Genomic DNA, 20,241 nt, shown 5'->3' with positions numbered 1-20,241 from the left:
CGAGTCCTCTCACGTCTGAGGCAACAGCGAGATGTTCATGAACCGGCCGAGAGACAAACTCCCTCCGGCCTGTTCTGTGTCTGCTCTGGCCAGAGTTGGGCACACTCGGAACATCTGGAAGCAGCCCAGGAGGCATCGTTGTCAAATCCCCAACATCCTTATTTTAAACAGTGATTTTTATCATTTAGTTCCTTTTTATAGGTCTAAAAACACAGCATAACACTGATCCTGAGACTCAGCTGCAATTGTGGCAAATCAGCTGACCTCGGTGTCAGTCCACATCAGCTGATGGCTCCGCTAATACCCTTAAAAGCATCTAATTGGCTGTCTTATACAGGGCACGCTGTTTGAGACGCTTGTGGGTGGGGTTGTAGTTTCTGGGCAGAGTCGCAGGAAGGAGAGGTAGAGCAGTGTGTTTGGGGGCACAGTGCCTGACGAGGAGGGTGGGACACCTGCCGGGGACGTCTAATTAACCCCTCCCCTGACAGCAGGTAGATCGAGACACAAGACGCTCAGCGGTGAGTCTGAAAGGCGGCGCAGCACAGCCGGCCACAGAGAGTCAGAGACTGTGTGAAAAGTAATGTGGGAACGAAATTGTGAAAGGGAGATTTCCTGCCCAACGTTACTGTGGAGAACTCACAGCAGCAGCCAGTACACTGCTTTAACCTGCCCACAGTCACTACTGCAAGCCGCTTTGCAACCATACCCACACCTCCTTTTTCACGCTGCATCTGACTGTGACTGTCATAACTGTAATTGCTGATGTCTGCTCACATGTGCTGGATGTCTTGCTGTTGCTCTTCCTGCCTGCAGATTTCACCAGTAAAGGATCCAGAACAGACCCATATCACCAAATGCACCCTCATTATCAGGGGGCTGTCTTCTTGTTGGCTCTCCAGTGCAGCTGTCCTTACTATCATTGCCATTATAGCAGACTGTGATAGGCTGGTGTTCGACTTCTGCCCGTCTATGAGTCTGAACTGGCTAAGCAGAAGGAAATGGATTGATGGAAAACATCAAACGCCTTTTCACTACACTGGTATTGTTTGAAATATATATTTAACAAGCAAACACATTACCACAGTCAGACGAAGAAAATTAAACTATCTGCAAATGCCTGCGCGGTATCTGTTCTCATGTTTGTAGCACAACACGACCCCCTTTCTTAATTTGTTGGCTGTAAAGTGTTATCAGTCATCGTTTTGTCCTGTGCTGCTGAAAATCTGGCTCCTCCTGACACACCTAGAATCTATAATCATGTGCTTGCTGCGAGCTGTTAGCTGCTGCAGGACGTGTCTGGTTTAATTCTCCTAACTCTAAAGAGCAGACTGTTCTGGGAGAATCTGCACAGAATCAGTCCATTATTCTGAATAAACTCTGGCTCTGTGTAATCAGTCTTTCAGCTACTGTTGGTGTTTCCTCTGTTCCTCACAGAGAATAAAAAGGGAACAGATGCTGTAAAGTTTCTCTCAGCACTCCACAGAATGTAAGGACTCTATTCAAACGTTCAAACAGAAATCCTCAGAGGCTTCGGTGTGCTGCAGAACCGAGAGTACAGCTAAAAAACGCTGGTTATATCTGGTTTGATTTAAATTCAACAACGTGAAAAACACAAAGACACGGCTACATCACAACATGTTTAACAAGAAAAAAAGAAAAACAGGATTTCTGCTTGTATGGACCACGTTTTAGAAGACTTTAATTTCTAAACTATTGTTTTCATTCAGCTGCAACATCCCCTCGAACCCTCCTGAACCTGTGCAATCTACTGAAACTCAAGTTTATCCATCCATCGTCCATCCAGCCGTCCGTCCATCCATCCATCCAACGTTGTGATGAAGAAGGAGGAGGAGGAGAAACCTTCACGCTGACCATGCTTGGGACCAAACAAACTTTCGTCCAACCTAAAAAAACTGGTGAGGGTTCAGAAATGCTCCATTTCTGATTTGGACTTTAAGTCAAATTTTAATATCATGTCATGATGATCTCAAGGTTCGACCATGCCTCGCCAATGAAGGGAATATTTTAACTAGTTTCCCCAGTAATGCACTAAATTAACATCCTTTGATTCATGCTAAATATAATGTGCTTCGCCATGACACAGACAGTTTTGGGTGAAGTTGGTGCTACCACCCCTTCCCTCTCAAATCATGATCCATCATCATCTGAAAACGAGATTAAACCAAAGGAGGGTACTTGTGTCTGCCGTTTTGATTTGAAATTAGAGCTTCATTTAGCTCCAGGTCTGCAGAGACTTAATTACATTTTAGCTGCTCAGCTGATATCCGTCCACTAATTAAGCCAGACTAAATCATTCATCATTAGAGGTGACTGAGACTCTCACGCTGGTGTAGTTTATCTATTTTCTCTTGAACCTGGAAGTGGGAATTAAACTCCTTTGCCTGTGTGTCCAACACCAGCAGCTATATAACCTTTAAACCTTAACAAGAGCACGCCACGGTCCGTTTACCAATCAAATCTGAAACATTCCTTTAGTTGGGGACTATTTTTACTGATAGATGAATCCACATTTGGTGTCCTGAGTCCTCACAGGAGGGTGTACCGAGATGAAATAATCACCAGTTTAGGTTATCTGCACTTAACCACGACCCTGTGTGCAAAATCCTTTCGTCTTAGCTCGGGGGGTTGACAGCCCCCTGAAACGCTTTCCTGTTTGTCCCGACCTCCTGACCTTTATGTTTGCCTTTGTTGACGCTCTGATCATTATAAATATTAATAGAATATTTCTCTCGCTCCAGGCGAACCAGATGGCTCTTTGTGCTGCCGAATAGCGGCGCACCCAGGAGTTTAAATGAGGTCGTTACAGTTGAGAGACACCCTGCTGCTCCAACGACTCTCTGCAGGAAGATGATTTACATACTGGTGATGTGTCTCTGTTCTCTGACCTCTGTTTTCAACAAGCGGCTGATTACCTCACTGTGAACTCTGAGAAATGAACTTCAATCTGTGTTTAATGGTTTGTGTGTTTAGGATGATTACTGGCATGAAAAAACTACTGTTTATTTATTTAGAAGCTCTTTGAGCGCTCAGATGGTTAAAGAGCGTCTTAGCTGGAAAAATGGTGACGCAACAGCTCCTTCAGCTGGTTACAAAACAAGGAAATGAAATTCTTTAACAATCTGGCATTTAGGTGTGTGTCTGTGTGTGTGTGGGTGCGTACCTGTTGGCAGGTTTGTCTGTGTCCAGCAGACTCAGTATCGACTTTCCGTCCATATCTGGAGGAGTGTCGACACCAGCGATGTCCAGGATGGTCGGAGCCAGGTCGATGTTTAGGACCATGTGAGGGTTACTGACACAAACATGCAAACAGAGTATGAGCGCTTATTTTATTATATGTGTGTGCCTGTTTTAGCTTCATGTTGTCATGACGAAATCCGAAAAAGAAACTCTTAACAAGATACTTTAAATTTTTACCAAAACAGGAGACATTTTGCTCCTTCAGGGCTTCAATTTTCATGTGACATTCATTAAATATGACATGCGGCACAGCTGCATCATACATGGTTTTATTACAGCTGTACACACACACACACACACACACACGCACAAACACACACACACATTTTCATTTTGCTATCTTAGTGAGGACATCTACTTGACATAATGCTTTCCCTAGCCGCTTAACCTAACCATCAAAAATCAATGCCTAACCCTAACCTTCAGCATAAATGTAACCCTGACACTAAAACCACATTTCCAGCCTCAAAAATGCCTTCAAACTCATGGGGACAGCATTTTGTCCCCATAAGTGACTATTGGTCCCCACAAGCATGCCAATTTTTCTGTCCTCACAAAGATGTCTAAACATGTACACACACACACACACACACACACACACACACACACACACGCAGAAAGTAAGATGATGAGTTTGATGAGCCCTCCTCCTCCTCCTATGCCACGCCTCTTTTACAAACTGTAGGTAACAACACTTCCTGAAAGAATACACCTGTGCCTCCTGGATCATAGCTCCTCCCCCAGCACGCCTCCTCTCTCCTGTCCAGAGGACACAGGAGACGAGGGGCAAAAATGTGTTTTTTCTTATATCTCAAAACCTTTTAAGTGAAATCTTCCACTATGAAAATGGTGTTTGCTGCCAAAGCAGAACACCAGAAGAGATTAAAAAATACACATAATGGAAAATGTTAAAAAAGGACAAATTACTCGTCCCATCTTGCATTGTATTGATATTTTAAAAGTGAATTGCTGAAGGAAAAACAGACCCGAGAGCTCTTAAAGCAGAGACTCGTGTTGGGTTTGGAGAGCAGGGGGGAAAGTTCACGGGGACATTTATTGTGAAATATTGCAAACAAAGTGTTTTTTATCTCAATAACGTCTGCTCCGAAGAAGGGAAAGAAACTCTGCCCCTGAACCCGTGATCATCTCGTGGAACCACTCTGACTGTGGTAATTCAATTTAACACACACAAACACACACAGTAACACACTGTGAAGAAAACAGCGCTGTCATATTTTTCAGGGATATGATCTTTCTGCTGCTTCACGTCTCCACAGATTCTTTATATTTTTGGTTCAGAGATTTTAAAAAGCAGTCTGTAAGTGTTCTTTTAGCTCTGTTTTGGGCTCCACCAGCTTGAGGTGGAGCCCAAAACCAGCAGGCTTTTGTACATGCTCCATCAGCTTCTCCTTCCTTGCGTCCACCGTGTGGTGCCGAGCACTGAGGGTTTGTTTGCTGCTCGAAACAGAAGCAGGAATTTAAAAAAGGAACGACTCCAGTGAAGCAGAGACGTTGCTGATAGCTGAGCCCTGTTGGTTAAGGCTTATTTTTCTTTTCTGTACATTTAATTGGGCTGCAAAAAAAACCATGCATTTTAATTACTGATTGCATTATTATTTATTCAGTAAATTAATTAACTGCTTGGCCTAAAAATACCCTGCAAACGTGCCTTTTTTTAATCAACTGCCAACAACGGAGACCCGCAGGACCATCAATATATTTTTACATGTATTATTTTACGAAACTCTCTTTAAAAAAATTGCTAGAATTGGATCATAAAAGTCCATGTGCTGGGACATGAAGGTGTGCGCCACAGTTTAAGTGGCTGGTAATGATTCATTACCTGAAAATGACTGTTTGGTGTGTAGATGGAGAGCCAGCTCTCAGCACCAGATTTCTACCTGAAAATCAGTCTGACAAAGAAGCTGATGTTTGCTTGTAAATGTGCACATGCAGGTGGTCAAGAAGGGTCCACAGGCCCATGGGAAGGTGACCTCAGGCCTCAGTGACCCCCTGACATGCAGGTTGCACGGGAAATATGTGTATTCCCTAACCAGCTGGCATGTGGGAGGTGGAGTCTGTGAAAATAGAGGGTGGTGCACTAAAACCCTTCTTGCGATTGCTGTGGTCATGAGCAGCCATCCATGGTTTTTTATGGACTGAACAAAGTAACGTTTGAAGTTATTACTGAGTTCAGAGGATCGGCGGCGCCTTTTTGCAGTGAATTGTTGTTGAGGTGTGCTTACATGCTGCCCTGCTCCACGTTAGGTCCTCTGATGTAGAACGGGACTCTGATGTCAAACTCGTACGGCATAGATTTACCTGGACACACACACACACACACACACACACACACGTTATTAATGCTGTCGTTTGTAGCTGAGGCGGCGACACTGAAGCTCTGCACACACAGGAGTGTTTTGCTGTCACATTCTGATGTTATCTTCATGCTCAGCACAGTTTTCTGATGATCAAATACAAAACATTTGTTCCTTTAAACTCAAACCGTGATCATTATCACAAACGTTTTATTATCTTGGATTCTTCAGATGTTCTGTACTTGCATCTGAAATTCTGTTTGCTGTTCAGCAAACTCACAAAGAGCGATTGTCCAATTTCCAGACTCTTACAATTTGTGCTGTTTCGCTGTTTATTTTGTACATAATGCTGTTTCATCTGCTGGAGAACGGTTCTTAAAATGAGTCTGGCACACATCTCACAATGTTCCTCCCTGCACTGCAGCTGGTTTCCTACTAAAAAAAAAAAATCTAAAAAGGAATCCTTTAAATCACAAATCAGGATGTTTCCAGATGATAATCAAGTTTAATCAGTTGTAAAAATAATCACAAATTATTCTTCCATCAGCAGAAAAAGAATCAGGCAGACAGAAAAACCTTCTAGTCTTATTCTCTGTTCGTACCTTTAACGAGGCCGAACTGGCCGATGTGGTAGCCGTGATCTGACGTGTAGATGATGTAGGTGTTTTCCAACTCGCCCGTCTCCACCAGCATGTTATACAGCTGAGAAACAAACAACACCATTTCAGTCTGTGGTTTAAAAAAACGGAGTGCTTTTGCACACTGGTCATCTTTTATCTGTTCACACTTCTACCAACGTTGACATAATGACACAAACTATCTTTTTCCAGCCCTCACGCCCCGCGGCCCATGCGGCTAGGGAAAGCATTATGTCAATGAGATGTCCCCACGAGGATAGCAACACCCGACGTGTAGTGTGTGTGTGTTTGTACCCACCTTCTCCACGCTGTCGTCCACAGACAGAAGCGTCTGCAGTCGTTTCCTCTGCAGCATGTTGGTGAACTCCATGTGAATGGGCTTCATGGGGCCGGTGTAACGCATGATCCAGTGCTTGTCTGGGTTTGGCGCGTAGTTATAACTGGGAGTACTGGTGAGAAGAACAGTGACAGGAAAGGAGATAAGACAGGTGGAGTGTTGGGTAAGTCCTGAGTTATTTGTGCTGGAAAGACGATCTGGGATCACATTTTCAGGCTGTGGACAGTCTGTGACAGCACCAAAGCTCTGTATATGACAGCAACATCATGCCATGTGATCAGGGAGGAATGCTGCTGGGTCCGGTGGTGCTGCGAGTGCTTTAAATGTGTTCTGTTCTGCTTTTTCCAGTGTATTAACAGATTGCATTATAAGTTTAATCATGAGACTCACTCTCGGTTGCCTCGAACAGCTTGTGGAGAAACCTCTATGTGAAAGATACAGGATGGATTTTCCAGACAAAAACATAAGGATCGTGACTTTGAGGCTTTACTTCCAATCTCAGCTTCTGAGAAATGGAGTCCACTAATCACTGACATCAAGAAACAACTGACATGTTGAACTTTTCTTTTGTGCGTCTTTGTGGTAGTTTTGCACCCATTTGTGTTATTTTTGTGTCTCCTTTCAGTCCATTTGTTTGTGGTCGTTTTGAGACTCTGTGCAATCCTTTCGTATCATTTTGCATCCTTGTTTTCGTTTTGTGCATCTTCTCATCGCCAACATCTTTGTGTGTTTCTCTGTGGCTGTTTTGTGTCAGCTTGTGGTTGTTCAGTCTTCAACCATGTTTCATCTGCTTCATGCTTCTTTCAAGAACTTTCCACATCCACTTGTGTTTATTGTGTCCTCTTATTCACTGGTTAACGTCTCTGTGATCAGTTTGTCTCCATTTCTGGTCCTTTGAATCTCTTTTTTGCTATTTTTATTTCTCTCTGTGCGTTCACTTAACTTTACAAGAGGAAATATCACTTAATACGAAGGCCCTCAGACTTGGCCTGTGGCCTGTAGACCTTGGCAGTAATTCCTTGATGTCTGTGCTGATGTCAGGTCTCGGTAAGTTGTGTGAACTGATCAGGAACAAGACTTGTATTTACTAAAGCTGCTGCAGCAGCAACAGGAAATTAAATGAGAAAAGCAGGAAATGGAAAAAATGAAAAACTGTATGAGCTGCAGCAGGGTTGTAAAAGTGTGCTGGGTATGAGGCAGTAATGCCTGATCCACAAGCTGCTTACAGACTTACCCGAGAAGACTTTAGGCTAAAAGTGAAGTGAGCGAGCCAGCGATGTACCGAACAGTCTAAACACTGCTCTTTAAAAAACGTGTCTTCTCTTTGTGATTATGGTTTAACGTGTCAATAACAGCAGAAAATGCAAAACTGAACAATTCCAGGTGCTTTTTGGATTCACAGCAACTCCGGTCTGTGACTCGTTTGGTACCGGGCCGCGAGAGTTGAGGCTCGGGTGTGAAATGTGTGGTTTTCAGGGTTTTTATCGTTAACTCGGTTTCCCTGGGTCTTTTCCCGTGTTGTAGTTGTGTCTTATTTTGAAAGAAATATTTACACTTTACCATAGCGACCAGAGAGCATTAAGGGGCAGAGAGGAGGATGGTACTCTCATTTTTGTTGGTGCATTTCAGGAGGACGCTGCTAATAAAGTTACACAGTGAATTCCTGTTTATTATTATATTTACAAAATACCACAGTTTTTGTCTTGGTCGTATCATTTTATTTTGTTGTATTTATCTGGGACACCTTAAAGGCCGGTCCGTGAAAATATTGTCTGACATTAAACTGGTCCGTGGCACAAAAAAGGTTGGAGCCTGGTGAGAAGGTGATGAGAAGTGTTGGTGAGATTATTCGGAAATGAAAGAAATATAAATCACCATGAATCACCCCGGGTCTGGAGCTCCATGCAAGGTCTTGCCTCATGGGGTGAGGATGACCATGAGAAAGGTGGTTGTTAATAAACTGGAGGCAGTTGGGACGACAGTCACCGATAACGCCACTGGTAACACACTGCATGATCGAGAAGGTTTGAAAGAAAGTGCTGTGGTTAGAAGAAAACAACATCGAGCTCTTTGGCACCAACTGGACGTGCCGGGTTTGAAGGAAGACGGCTCAAACGACACCATCCCCACAGTCAAGCACGGAGGTCTGGACATCATCTGTTTTTCTGTTAAGGATACAGGACGACGGTAGTGACCGAAAGAACGAGATCGCGAATACAAGCGGTGGAAATGAGCTTCCTCCGAAGGGTGGCTGGCCTCTCCCTTAGAGACAGGGTGAGAAGTTTAGCCATCCTGGAGAGGCTCAGAGTAGAGCCGCTGCTCCTCCACATCGAAAGGAGCCAGTTGAGGTGGTTCAGGCATTTGACAAGGATGCCTCCTGGGCGCCTCCTGGGCGAGGTTTTCCAGGCATGTCCCACCGGGAGGAGGCCCCGGGGCAGACCCAGGACACGCTGGAGAGATTATATCTCTCAGCTGGCCTGGGAACGCCTTGGTGTTCTCCTGGACAAGCTGGAGGAGGTGGCTGGGGAGAGGGAGGTCTGGGCGTCTCTGCTCGGGCTGCTGCTCCCGCGACCCGGATAAGCGGAAGAAAATGGATGGATGGATGGATACAGGACGACTTTGCTGCAGGATGGAGCTGCATGGATGGAACTCTTGGACGAGAGCCTCCTTCCCTCAGCCAGAACACTGAAGACGAGCTGATGAGTCTTTCAGCATGACAGTGACCAAAAACATACCACCAAGGCAACAAAGCAGTGACCGAAGAAGAAGCACATAAAGGTCATGGTTTTCTCCGGAGCTCAGTCTTATAGAAAATGTGTCCAAAGAGCTGAAGCTTGGAGTTGCTGAACAGTAGCCAAGAAACCTGAAGGACTGAGAGAATTTGTGTAAAGAGGAGTGGGCCAATCACCCTCCTGAGATGTGTGCAAACCTGGTGACCAACAACAGGAAGCATCTTACTGCTGTTCTTATCAGCGTGGGTTTCCCCACCAAGTTTAAGACACCGAGTTTGAATGCTTCCCCTAACTTTTATATATATGTGATCTGTGTAGGCAGTAAACAAAACACCAGGCTGAATATGAATACAAATGTATTCCAAGCAGTGTTAGAATGAACCGCATGTGTGAAGTGTGCGTGTCTGTGTGTAGCTGAGTGTAATATCATGTTTGGACACACCAGGCTGTGTGTGGAGTGATGACAGCAGATGCTCCTTTTCATTAATAACACACTCTCTGTCCTCCCGCTGTGTTAGCTGCAGAAGATGTTCCTGCACTGTGTTCTGCGTGGATAATGAATGACTCCCATCAGCTAACTCATTTACTCCTCTCCTCACTCCTCCTTACTGCTCGGCAGCCTCGTAATTAAATTTCCTCGTCGGGACAGAAATGCTGTGGGCTCCGCTCTGCTTTGGACAGCTGGAAACATCTGCACGGGCGCAGGCAGGCTGGAATGCTTCGGTCCGTCTGACAGGCGGTCAGCTGACACGTGTGGAGCTCGTGAACTCGTTTTAGGGAAGATTGACTTTATTCATTTTGAAGGACTGCAGGGCGCCTCATTAGCGCAGCTGTGGTGAAACCGTTAGCTCACAGCACTGAGGTGCTGAGTTCAAACCTGCCAGGCGACAACCAGACAGTTTGTTGACATTTAAACGATTCTCTTTGAGGCGCTGTTCCCAGATTCACTTTCATTGCATTTTCATGCATTTTGCAAATGCAGCTACCAAAAAGCAGAATTGCATTCAACTGTTAAACTGCGTGTAACTGGCATGATGATGCGTCACAGTAAGCACATTTGAAGTAGATCAGTAGGCAAACAAGGAAGGTGAATGTCTGCCGTCCTCGCCTGGGCACTGTCTACTGGTTCTGGTCCAGTTGTGGCGGTTGGCTTTGGATTCGTTTGAGGTGTTGAGAAATGAAATGAAGCCAACACAGAAATGCATTTCCTCTAATCGGCAATGAGACCGTCTCCAAAAGTGAGTCAATCCCCACAGACCCCCACGTTTACAGGCTGGTACAACAAAATGGTTTTAGCATCTATGGCTGTAATTCCCCTGTTTATGGCATCTGTACGATCCCACTGCTGTCTTCAGTGTTCAGTCAAACCAATTCTACGTGCAGCCTCTGCACCTGTTTCAGAGCAGAAAGGTAAAAATGTTTTCTTTCCTTCTGCTTCATTTTGTCTTTATTTACGAGACTAAAGCTGAATGCACGGCTGTTTATTACTTCGGGGAGAAGCTGCAGCCTAAACCCGACCTTTTCTTCAGAATTTGACAACACAACAGGTCTCCACTTTCATTAAAGTCTGCAGCACCACACGTTTCCTCAGTCGCGGTGATCTGCTGAGTCTTAATCAGCTGTCGTTCGGTCCCGTCAATAAGGTTTAAATTTTGACTTTGCAAGTGCCGCTGGTTTCCTGCTTTCTAATTCATACTGAATAATAAAAGGAGAAGCAACTGTGCGCTGTGCTGCATTTTTGTGCTTTGTGTTCAAAGACAAAACTGTCAAACGCTGATCACTCCGGCGTATGAGCGTCGAGTTATGCACTGACTGTCAGAGGAAAGGGATTACTGTCTGTTCCGAGTACTTCCAGCAGCGTTTTTGTGTTACAGAAATAGAAAAACCTGCATAAAAATCCCTGTGAGCTTTAAATGGGATTTAAATGGTCTCCTGACAGCAGGAGTCCAGCCGGAGTTTCCTCGGGCATCTGTTTATATCTGCGGGATGGAAAAGATTTCCCTGTGATGTCTCTGTTTGTCTGTTCAGCCGTCTCCCAGTCAGACCATAAACAAGGAAACGTATCTCTGATTCGAGACTCGCGCGTCGACTTTGTCATGTTCACTAAAATTGGACTCAAATTCATGTAAAGAGAGTAAATAAAACTAATGTATTCATTAACACTCACACACACACACGCACACACACACGTGTTAGGGAGGATTGTGCCGTTTCAGTCGTGTTGCTTCAGGATTTATCCCGTGGTGCAGAACAGAGCTGCTCCATTGTTCTGCTGGATTACAGTGGCTTAGTCTCATTGTATGTGTGCATGCGTGTGTGCACTTGCATTACTACTTTTGTGAGGACATAAATGTGTTTCCACAGTCACACTGTGGGGACTCCACTTCCTTATGGGGACAAAAATTAAGTCCTTACAATGTAAATCATGACGTTTTTGCATGACGGCAGGTTTATGGTTTAGGATAATTCTCTAGGAAATGAATGCAAGTCGAGGTAAAGTTCTCTGAAGCGGAGAAAAGATAACTCTGTGTGTGTCTGTGGGAGGCCTACATGTGCTGCGATGCGTTGGGAAAGGCGGTGCTGTACTGCGGGGCAGAGTCTTCGGGTCCATGAGGGGCCGCGTGACTCAGAACCATCAGAACAGGGCGGTGAGGATAAACTCGCTTCGAAGAGCGGAAGTAACGGATCGACTCTGCTGTGATCAGGTCGGTCAGGTAGTCCTGGAAACACAACAACACACATCACTATTATTAACTCGTACTGGTTTTTTGACTTGATTTTCTTCACTTTAACTTAAATCTGACGTAACTCCTTGACATCCACCAAGTCAGTGATGAAGCAGTCAGCGCAGGATTAGGGTCACAGAATCACCAGATTTTTTTTTTACCTGATTTTTGTTTCTAAGAAAAATGAGAGCCACATTTTAAATTTTGATAAAACAGAGGCAGTAAAATGTCCTCGTAAGTGGATATCAGGCCCTTGTAGAGCAAAATTTTGTATTTTGGTCTAAACAACACAAAAATGTGACGTGGACATATGTGGACACCAGGTCCTAGGAGGTTAAGTTATAACCAATAAATTAAAAATGCATAGGCGGTATTTGTGAAACTAATAACGTTAACATGCAAACAATTCATCAATGGAGAAAAATGTTTCTAATAAGTTCTAATAAAGAATTAAAAAATAGCTACTCAGCCTTACAGCAATGGAAATGATCATTCAAAAGGTTTACACCGACACTGGTGTGGCCTTCTGAATCCTTCCATCCATCCATCCATCCTCATCCGCTTTATCCGAAGTCGGGTCGCGGGGGCAGCAGCCTAAGCAGAGAAGCCCAGACCTCCCTCTCCCCAGCCACCTCCTCCAGCTCATCCGGGGGAACACCAAGGCGTTCCCAGGCCAGCCGAGAGATATAATCTCTCCAGCGCGTCCTGGGTCTGCCCCGGGGCCTCCTCCCGGTGGGACATGCCCGGAACACCTCACCCAGGAGGCGCCCAGGGGGCATCCTTGTCAGATGCCCGAACCACCTCAACTGGCTCCTTTCGATGTGGAGGAGCAGCGGCTCTACTCTGAGCCCCTCCCGGATGGCCGAACTTCTCACCCTATCTCTAAGGGAGAGGCCAGCCACCCTTCGGAGGAAGCTCATTTCCACCGCTTGTATCCGCGATCTCGTTCTTTCGGTCACTACCCACAGCTCGTGGCCATAGGTGAGGGTCGGGACGTAGATCGACCGGTAAATTGAGAGCTTCGCTTTTACACTCAGCTCCCTCTTCACCACGACGGACCGGTGCAGCGTCCGCATCACTGCAGCCGCAGCACCAATCCGTCTGTCGATCTCCGGCTCCCTTCTCCCATCACTCGCGAACAGGACCCCGAGATACTTAAACTCCTCCACTTGGGGCAGGAACTCATCCCCGACCCGGAGTGGGCATTCCACCCTTTTCCGGCTGAGAACCATGGCCTCAGATTTGGAGGCTTCTGAATCCTCCTTGTTTTAATCAGTATCAGTCAATATAAACTTAAACTTGGTTCTAATTTAAATTAAAAAAGCCTTTTAGTCATTTCTTTCTTTTTTGTTGTTTATTTGATCGTCCTTTTAGGACGGTGGGTGTCTCCGGGTATTTCAGCTTCATACCATCCAAACACATTCAGTTAGAGGGGATGGGTTAACTGGTGACTCTAGTTCGTCCATAGGGGTGAATGGTTGTCTGCCTCTTTACTGTCAGCTCTACGACAGACTGACCACATGTCCGGGTGTTCGGCCCACCCCACCCTCTGACCCTGAATCAGATTAGCAGAAGAACATGGATGGATGTCACAGACTGGATTGACATGCTGTCCCCTAACCTGAACCTTAGATGCTGGCACTGTTTAGCGTAATAAGCATCGCTTGCTTCAGCCTCTTTACGATTACTTGGGTCCATACTTGTCGTCCACAGAGGAAAAGTGAGCTGCAACTCTGATAAGAACTGTGTTGGGCTTGCTTTGCTGTGCAGTGACAGAGGTGTGCTGTGTGTCCTCACCTGTGGATACTGCGCTCCGTGCTTCTCTCGCACGCCGTTGCGACACAGCGTGTAGTTGTAGAAGCGGCTGTTCTTCACCAAACCGAGCCATTCCCTCCACCCGGCGGGAACGTACGAACCGTTGTACTCATTCAGGTACTTTCCAAAGAAGGCTGGAGAAAAAGCACACGCACAGATGTATTAACACAAGCCCCACAAAGCCTGAGTGCGTGTTTGTGTATTTGTCTACCTGTCCTGTATCCAGTGTCGTTGAGGTAAACGCCGAAGGTCCGCGGCTCGTGCTGCCGTTGCCAAGACGGCGAGGAACAGTTCTCGTTGTTGGTGTAGGTGTTGTGGTTGTGAACATACCTGAGGGAAACAGAACACGTGTTACTACAAGAGGCTCAGACAAGTCTCATGTAAACTCTTTTTAATAGTTCGACTAATAGCGCTTTGGTAATAAAACACATCCATTATAGGATTTTCTCCCATTTCTTTACACATGAAGACATTAAAATCACCTGTCTAATATTACTAACGTCTTCGTTGGGCCCCGAACCAGATTTGACCCGTTGCGGCACAGATTATCTCACACTGAGGCATGCAGCTTATTAATTTAACACCTGCATCAGACTGGTTCTCTGCAGAAACCCACAGCCAAGACACGATAACTGGAAAAAGCTGTAAATGACTCATAAGCAGCTGGTTGTTTACAAAACAAAAGAATAGAAGAATCAAATAACCCGTTATTGTTATTGTACATGTACAAGGAACCTGTGATCTGTCAGACGCCACTGCTGTTCTTGGGTAGTTGTTGTTGCTTCAAAACCTTCTGACTCAGAGAGGAGCTACTACTTAAAGAGGTGGTGTAAGCGGGGAAAGTGAGTAGACGGGCCGATGCAACAATTGGTGGAATAACTGGTTACGGCATTCGGCATATCATCAAACTCGATATAGGTCAAACTTGATGGATCCTTAAGTGTAAATGTGCTTCATTATCCTCTTTGACTTGATTAATAAAATTAACATAATTTTGTATTTAATAAGATTTGAAACTAGCACCCAACCATGAACTCATCAGTAAAGTCTTTACTGAGGTCAGGAACGACCTTTTTCCTGTACACAGTTTATATAACCGGCTTTCTTTTTGCAACTAGACAAGTTGCCCCCTGCTGGCCAATGAAAAAAATGCATCTCGGCTCTGGCTTCACTTTTCGGGTGTAGTAGGCACCTCCATGTTTGGAACTGTACTTACTTCCCAGTGAGCATGCTTGAGCGTGACGGGCAGCACATGGGTGTGGTCACAAAGGCATTAGAGAAGGAAGTCCCGCCCTCCTCCATAATGCGGCGAGTCTTATTCATTGCCTGCATCGACCCTACACAGAGAAACAGATAGTTAGCACATTGTAAACCTTGCTTTGGTGATAAGTTCCTTGGTTTCTGTTGAAAATTGTTCAAAATCATTTGCCTCATAAGCCTCAACATAAAATGGAGAGTGGCACCTGAAACATGGGTCTTATTTAACATCCTAGATGATTAAAGATCAACTGCAGCCAGGAGCACATGGGCCTGGCAAGAAGTGCTGGGCCTCCAAGAGCAACCTTAGTTACGCCTTTAACTCTTTCCCCATAAAGAGACGTCATTCGATGACTTCGCCTCTGCCCTTAATGACGAGTTCTGACACCTCGGTTTATATCAGTAGAGTAAAGCTACTAAGCCAGTGCAAAACCCAATGAGTCTAACAAGCTGCGAAGAGGCTACAGAGGGGGGTAACAAAAGTTTTCTCTTCCTGCAACACGCCTGCACAATCTACGATACATTTACTGTGCTGAAAAATGGGATCATAATCTCAGACAGCAGCAGACAACAGCCATTTCCAACTGTATGCCGTTAATTCTGTCACAGAAACGATGGCCCATCTGATCCGATCTTCATCTTGTAAACGCTGGAGGCTGTTTGAAGACACCATCCAGGCTGACAACAACCCTGTATAAGAGCTTTAATTATATAAATCTGGGCCTAAAGTCTCGTCCAAATGGAAATCTCATAAGAGAGGAAACGGAAGAGTCATTTGAAAGGTAACCTCTTCTAGCTAAAATGCATCTGAACCTCATCTCTAGTGGTTCACCAGCAGCCTGGGGGATGTTAGGGGGTTAAATGTAATGTGGATGTAAAGGAGGTAATAGAAGATTAATTTTTGGATCCCAGAGAGGAAGTTAGCCCTAAAAAGGCTCCCAGACAGTAATCATTGCACTCCAACCTGTTAAAGAACAAAATAAAGGAGTTAATGATTCACAAACACTTGGACTTGGAAGTAAAGCTCAGTTGCTCAAGCTGCTCAAACGAGATCCAGCCAATGTATTAATATGACATGCCCAATAAAATATGTTAACTGTGTATTATTGTTAAACTGAGACTTTTTTTATGTCCACACCAGTAAATTAAATTCGATTTTTTTAAACTGTGTGTTACCAACAGTTACATTAACAGTACAGACAGTCAGACTAATACTAATAATAAGGCTTATAGTGGAGTTTCAGTCACCCAGCTCCATGTCCTGGTCATCAGTCAGGATGAGGATAATGTTTGGTCGGATGTTGCGTCTGTCTCTCTGGAGGCGGGGCTTCAGGCGTTGCGTAGAAGAAAAATGAGCGTGACAGAGCGTCACGGAGACGAACAGGAAGAGGAGAAGTCGACCCGCCATGGCCTTTGACCCCTGGGCCTCCCCACAAAGGTCAACCAATCAGCTGCTTCCCACGAGTTGTCTCAGCTTCTGGAAAACACACACAAAGAGACCACCTCAAGTTCAGAACCGAGGTTCAAACAAATCTGCGTGAGGCTGAGCCACCGGTTTACAACGTTCGCCATTTCCAGCTCCATCTTTTTATTCCTAGACTCCACTTAAAGAATCTTGGCATGATCCAGGACTCAGGATAATCCATATTTATCTTGGTGCCCCTCAGTTTATGCTCTCTCTCAAACAAGCCGAGCTCCTATCCTATTAAGGCCAACCTGCCTACAAGACAGCTTTCCTCTGACTTACCGTTCACAAACAGAAGATTTGAACAGTCGATGGTGGAGTTTCTGTGCTACCAGTCTGAGATGACCACAGTTTAGTTACCATAGAAGAAAAAATATGTATGAAACAGAGTGTTTATGGCAGGCTGAAGCCTGCGTTTTAGGCTCACGGGAATGACTTGTGTACTGATGTAAAATCTTCAACTTTGGCCACTGAAAGAGAAGACATTACAAAAAGAGTCAAGGTGGCGTCTACGCTGTACCAGAACCACGTAATGTTGCTTTAGTTATAGATATTTTAGGAAACTGTTTTCCTTCTGATATTGCAAACACTTCCTCAATCTGTTGCTAACATTCGCTTCCTAGATGCATGTTGGTTGTAGTTGATTGGAATCCTGCAGGAGGTCAGAGTCATCGGGATTGATCCTCTTGGAGGTGAAAAATACCTGCAGCAAATGTCACAGCAATCTGGCCAGCTATTCGGGTCAGATATTCGAAAAGGCCAAACGAATGTCCCGCAGCTGTCGGACGTGTTATGACTGTTGCAGCAGTGTTTGGCTGAAATGTGGCTGCGGTGCGTGATGGGCTGCGTTTATTTACTGCGCGAGGGCAGGAATGTTGATGATCCATCCAAGAGAGCGCTGCTTTCACACAGCAAAAATAATAATAATAAAAAAGTCAAAGATTTCTGGTCCCAGTAGTTACAGGACACACACCCACACCCACCCACACACACACCCACACCCACACACACCCACAGAGTAGTCATTAGCTGCAGTCTATTGTTTCTCTGATAATAAAACGCTGAAATCTTATCAGTCACACTGACGTAAAGCACAGTAGAAATGTGTGTGTCTGCAAATGTGAGTGTGTGAGTGTGTCTGTGAGTGTGTGTGTGTGAGTGTGTCTGTGAGTGTGTGTGTGAGAGAGAGAAAGAGCGCTCACAGCAGGGTGTATCATGCAAATTAGCCAGTAATCAAAACAGAAGAGGCTCAGTGCTCATTCTGAACACACCCACGGTGATTTGTATATGTGTGTGTGTGTGTGTGTGTGTGTGTGTGTGTGTGTGTGTGTGTGTGCGTGCGTGCGTGCGGCTGCTGATGGAGCTCTCATGTTAAAGTGGTCTGGTGGCTCCAGCTGTGAACAGACTGGAGATTACACACGACCTGCTGAGAGAGAGAGATTGGCAGAGAGACCTCCACGCTCCATTCAAGCTACAGCCACAATCACGTATTTCATTTTAAAACAATCTTCACCAAAAAAACATATTTTGAGCTTGTCTGTTTTGTGTAAAAATGCTCAAAGAATACAGAATGAAGCCACCCGGATACTCCACAGCAGTATAAAGAGGTCACAGAGGAAGGGAACACTGGGAGTTGGGAGGTTTTGCAATGCAAATCCATCAAGATATTCACGTGGTAACAAGATTATTATCCACAGACGGAGAAAGGAGGACCCACACAGTAACGATGAGATCAGAAAGGGTGAGCCGGGCTGGAATATTTTGGGTCAGGTCTTGTGACAGAGTAAGAATGAAGACATGTTGGTCTGCTTGAAGAATAAAGTGTCTCCGCTGTTTTCTTCTTGTATTTGTAAGGCTGTTTGTGGTACCATGAGTCTCAGTCAGGAAGTGAATGTGGCCGTCTACGGAATTGTTTCCCATTGTTTCAAAAACACTAACTACAACTAAACGTCAAACTCAACAGTCCTTACATTTCAGAGTAGATCAGCTCAAAACCTTAAATGCATCACAGCCTTAAAACTGTCAGCTGCAGCTTCTCATGTGCACAATTTTTCATCTTTAATGTTCGTTTCCATAGTTTTCTCTCTTTGGAGATGAACTCCAATTTCACTTTCTTACCTGTTCAAACCAGCTTTTGAACCAATCAGCATTCAGCCTGAACATACAGAGGTCACATTTTACTGCTGCTGCTGCATCTCTGCAGTCTGTGCTTTGGTTCCCATGATCCCTCTGTCTGCAGAGGCAACAAGTTGCACAAACAGAGGTCAGCACTGGACCATAAATCCCGGATTTATTTGATTTATTTATGCTCAGGGCACGCTCATGTGGTGAGGACCCTAAACATGGAGTGATGTCACTCACTGGTCTTGTTTCTGTTGCTGCTGTGTTGGAATTTTGAAACAGGATGTTGAAAAGAGGCGCTGACCAAAAAACCCTGAAAATGTAGCACCGGAGCAGTTACGCAGGAGGCCTTCCCTAAAGGTTACGGTGCTTTATTACTAATGGGGATCATAACTTTAAAAATAAACATCATGTTGTCATCAGTAACACTTCAAAATAGGGATCAAGACCATATCCAGATAAGTCGCCCTCTGCTGGCCAAAGGAAATAATGCTGACACTTCTGCATTTGCTTCATATTTCAGTCGTGGATGCTGTGTCCACTCTGACATTCCTTTGATTTTAACATAATTCTTCATAAAGCACCAACACGAATGACTGAGATATAAAAGTGATTACATTAAAGTTAACATGAAAAACTGGGCAGATTTATAATGGAGTGTTTAGTGATATTAAATCTGCATTTGTTCCTGATTTAACAGAAACTGTTCTAACAAACTTTCTGACATTTGATACTTAAGCTGCTCTCACACAGACTCCCACTTCGTATGTTTGCATTATGATTTATATGGCGCTAATGTTATTGCAGCTTTAGCAAGCACAAGCATCGCTTCCTTTGGTTATTAAAGCTGAATTTATTTAATTTGTTTTTATTTCTACGTATCTATCTTTTCATACCAAAACCATCAAACAAATATGATACAAATATGTTTCACTCTGGTAGATACACAAGTTTATTGCTGTCTTTTTAGGGATGTTGGCTCTAAATGAATACGACTGGGTAATGATGCTGACTTTGAACAGGAACCAAGTGAAACTGAGAATAAACAGACACGAGACTCCACAACCGCATTGTTTAACCTGGTTTATGGATCCAACTCAACATCTGGACTGAAGTGGAGCGGTCCAGCTGTTGGCCATGTTCAGCACACCACTGTCGGTAATCTACTGCAGTATATTCATGTTATGTCATTGAGCGTCATTATGAAACTGACCTACAAACTGACCTGAGACCAGACTAACCCCCGACTCAACCTGCAGGATTATTTTTCGGTCTGAGTCTGGGTCACAGTCAGCTTTGAACGCAGCGCGGTTAAAGTGCAAATTATCTGTAGCACTAATGGATCATAAAGTTTTCAACACGCTGACTTCTTCTTGATTTATTCGTGCAGTTCATGCCATTGAGTTATTTATCCGCACAGTCACACAGGAAGAAAGACAATTCTGAAAATTAATCTGGCACTAAAGCGAAAAAATCCCAAGAGTGCTGCGTTTCCATCCAATGTTAATATCAGCTTGAAGGAAAAGAAGTTTCCATCTAGTACTGCTACAGAAATACGAGCTGATTCATAGTTG

At 44.6% G+C, this 20,241-nt stretch overlaps 1 protein-coding gene across 8 annotated transcripts in view; it reads right to left on the bottom strand.

Moving 5' to 3' along the window:
• The window catches only part of sulf2b (sulfatase 2b), a 107,950-nt gene that overhangs the window by 18,786 nt on the left and 68,923 nt on the right, over nt 1-20,241 (bottom strand). For all 8 annotated transcript variants that reach the window (XM_019349584.2, XM_019349586.2, XM_019349579.2 and 5 more), the window contains 9 exons: nt 16,330-16,558; nt 15,041-15,161; nt 14,036-14,154; nt 13,807-13,958; nt 11,834-12,003; nt 6,513-6,663; nt 6,179-6,278; nt 5,505-5,580; nt 3,182-3,310 (listed from right to left, as the gene is read on the bottom strand). In XM_019349584.2, coding sequence (XP_019205129.1) covers nt 3,182-3,310; nt 5,505-5,580; nt 6,179-6,278; nt 6,513-6,663; nt 11,834-12,003; nt 13,807-13,958; nt 14,036-14,154; nt 15,041-15,161; nt 16,330-16,489 — 1,178 coding nt within the window. In that variant the 5' untranslated portion in view covers nt 16,490-16,558. The remainder of the gene's footprint in view (nt 1-3,181; nt 3,311-5,504; nt 5,581-6,178; nt 6,279-6,512; nt 6,664-11,833; nt 12,004-13,806; nt 13,959-14,035; nt 14,155-15,040; nt 15,162-16,329; nt 16,559-20,241) is intronic.

The sequence above is a fragment of the Oreochromis niloticus genome, linkage group LG20 (genome assembly GCF_001858045.2).
Source record: "Oreochromis niloticus isolate F11D_XX linkage group LG20, O_niloticus_UMD_NMBU, whole genome shotgun sequence".
Lineage (NCBI taxonomy): Eukaryota > Metazoa > Chordata > Actinopteri > Cichliformes > Cichlidae > Oreochromis > Oreochromis niloticus.
This window is presented reverse-complemented; position numbering and strand designations above follow the sequence as displayed.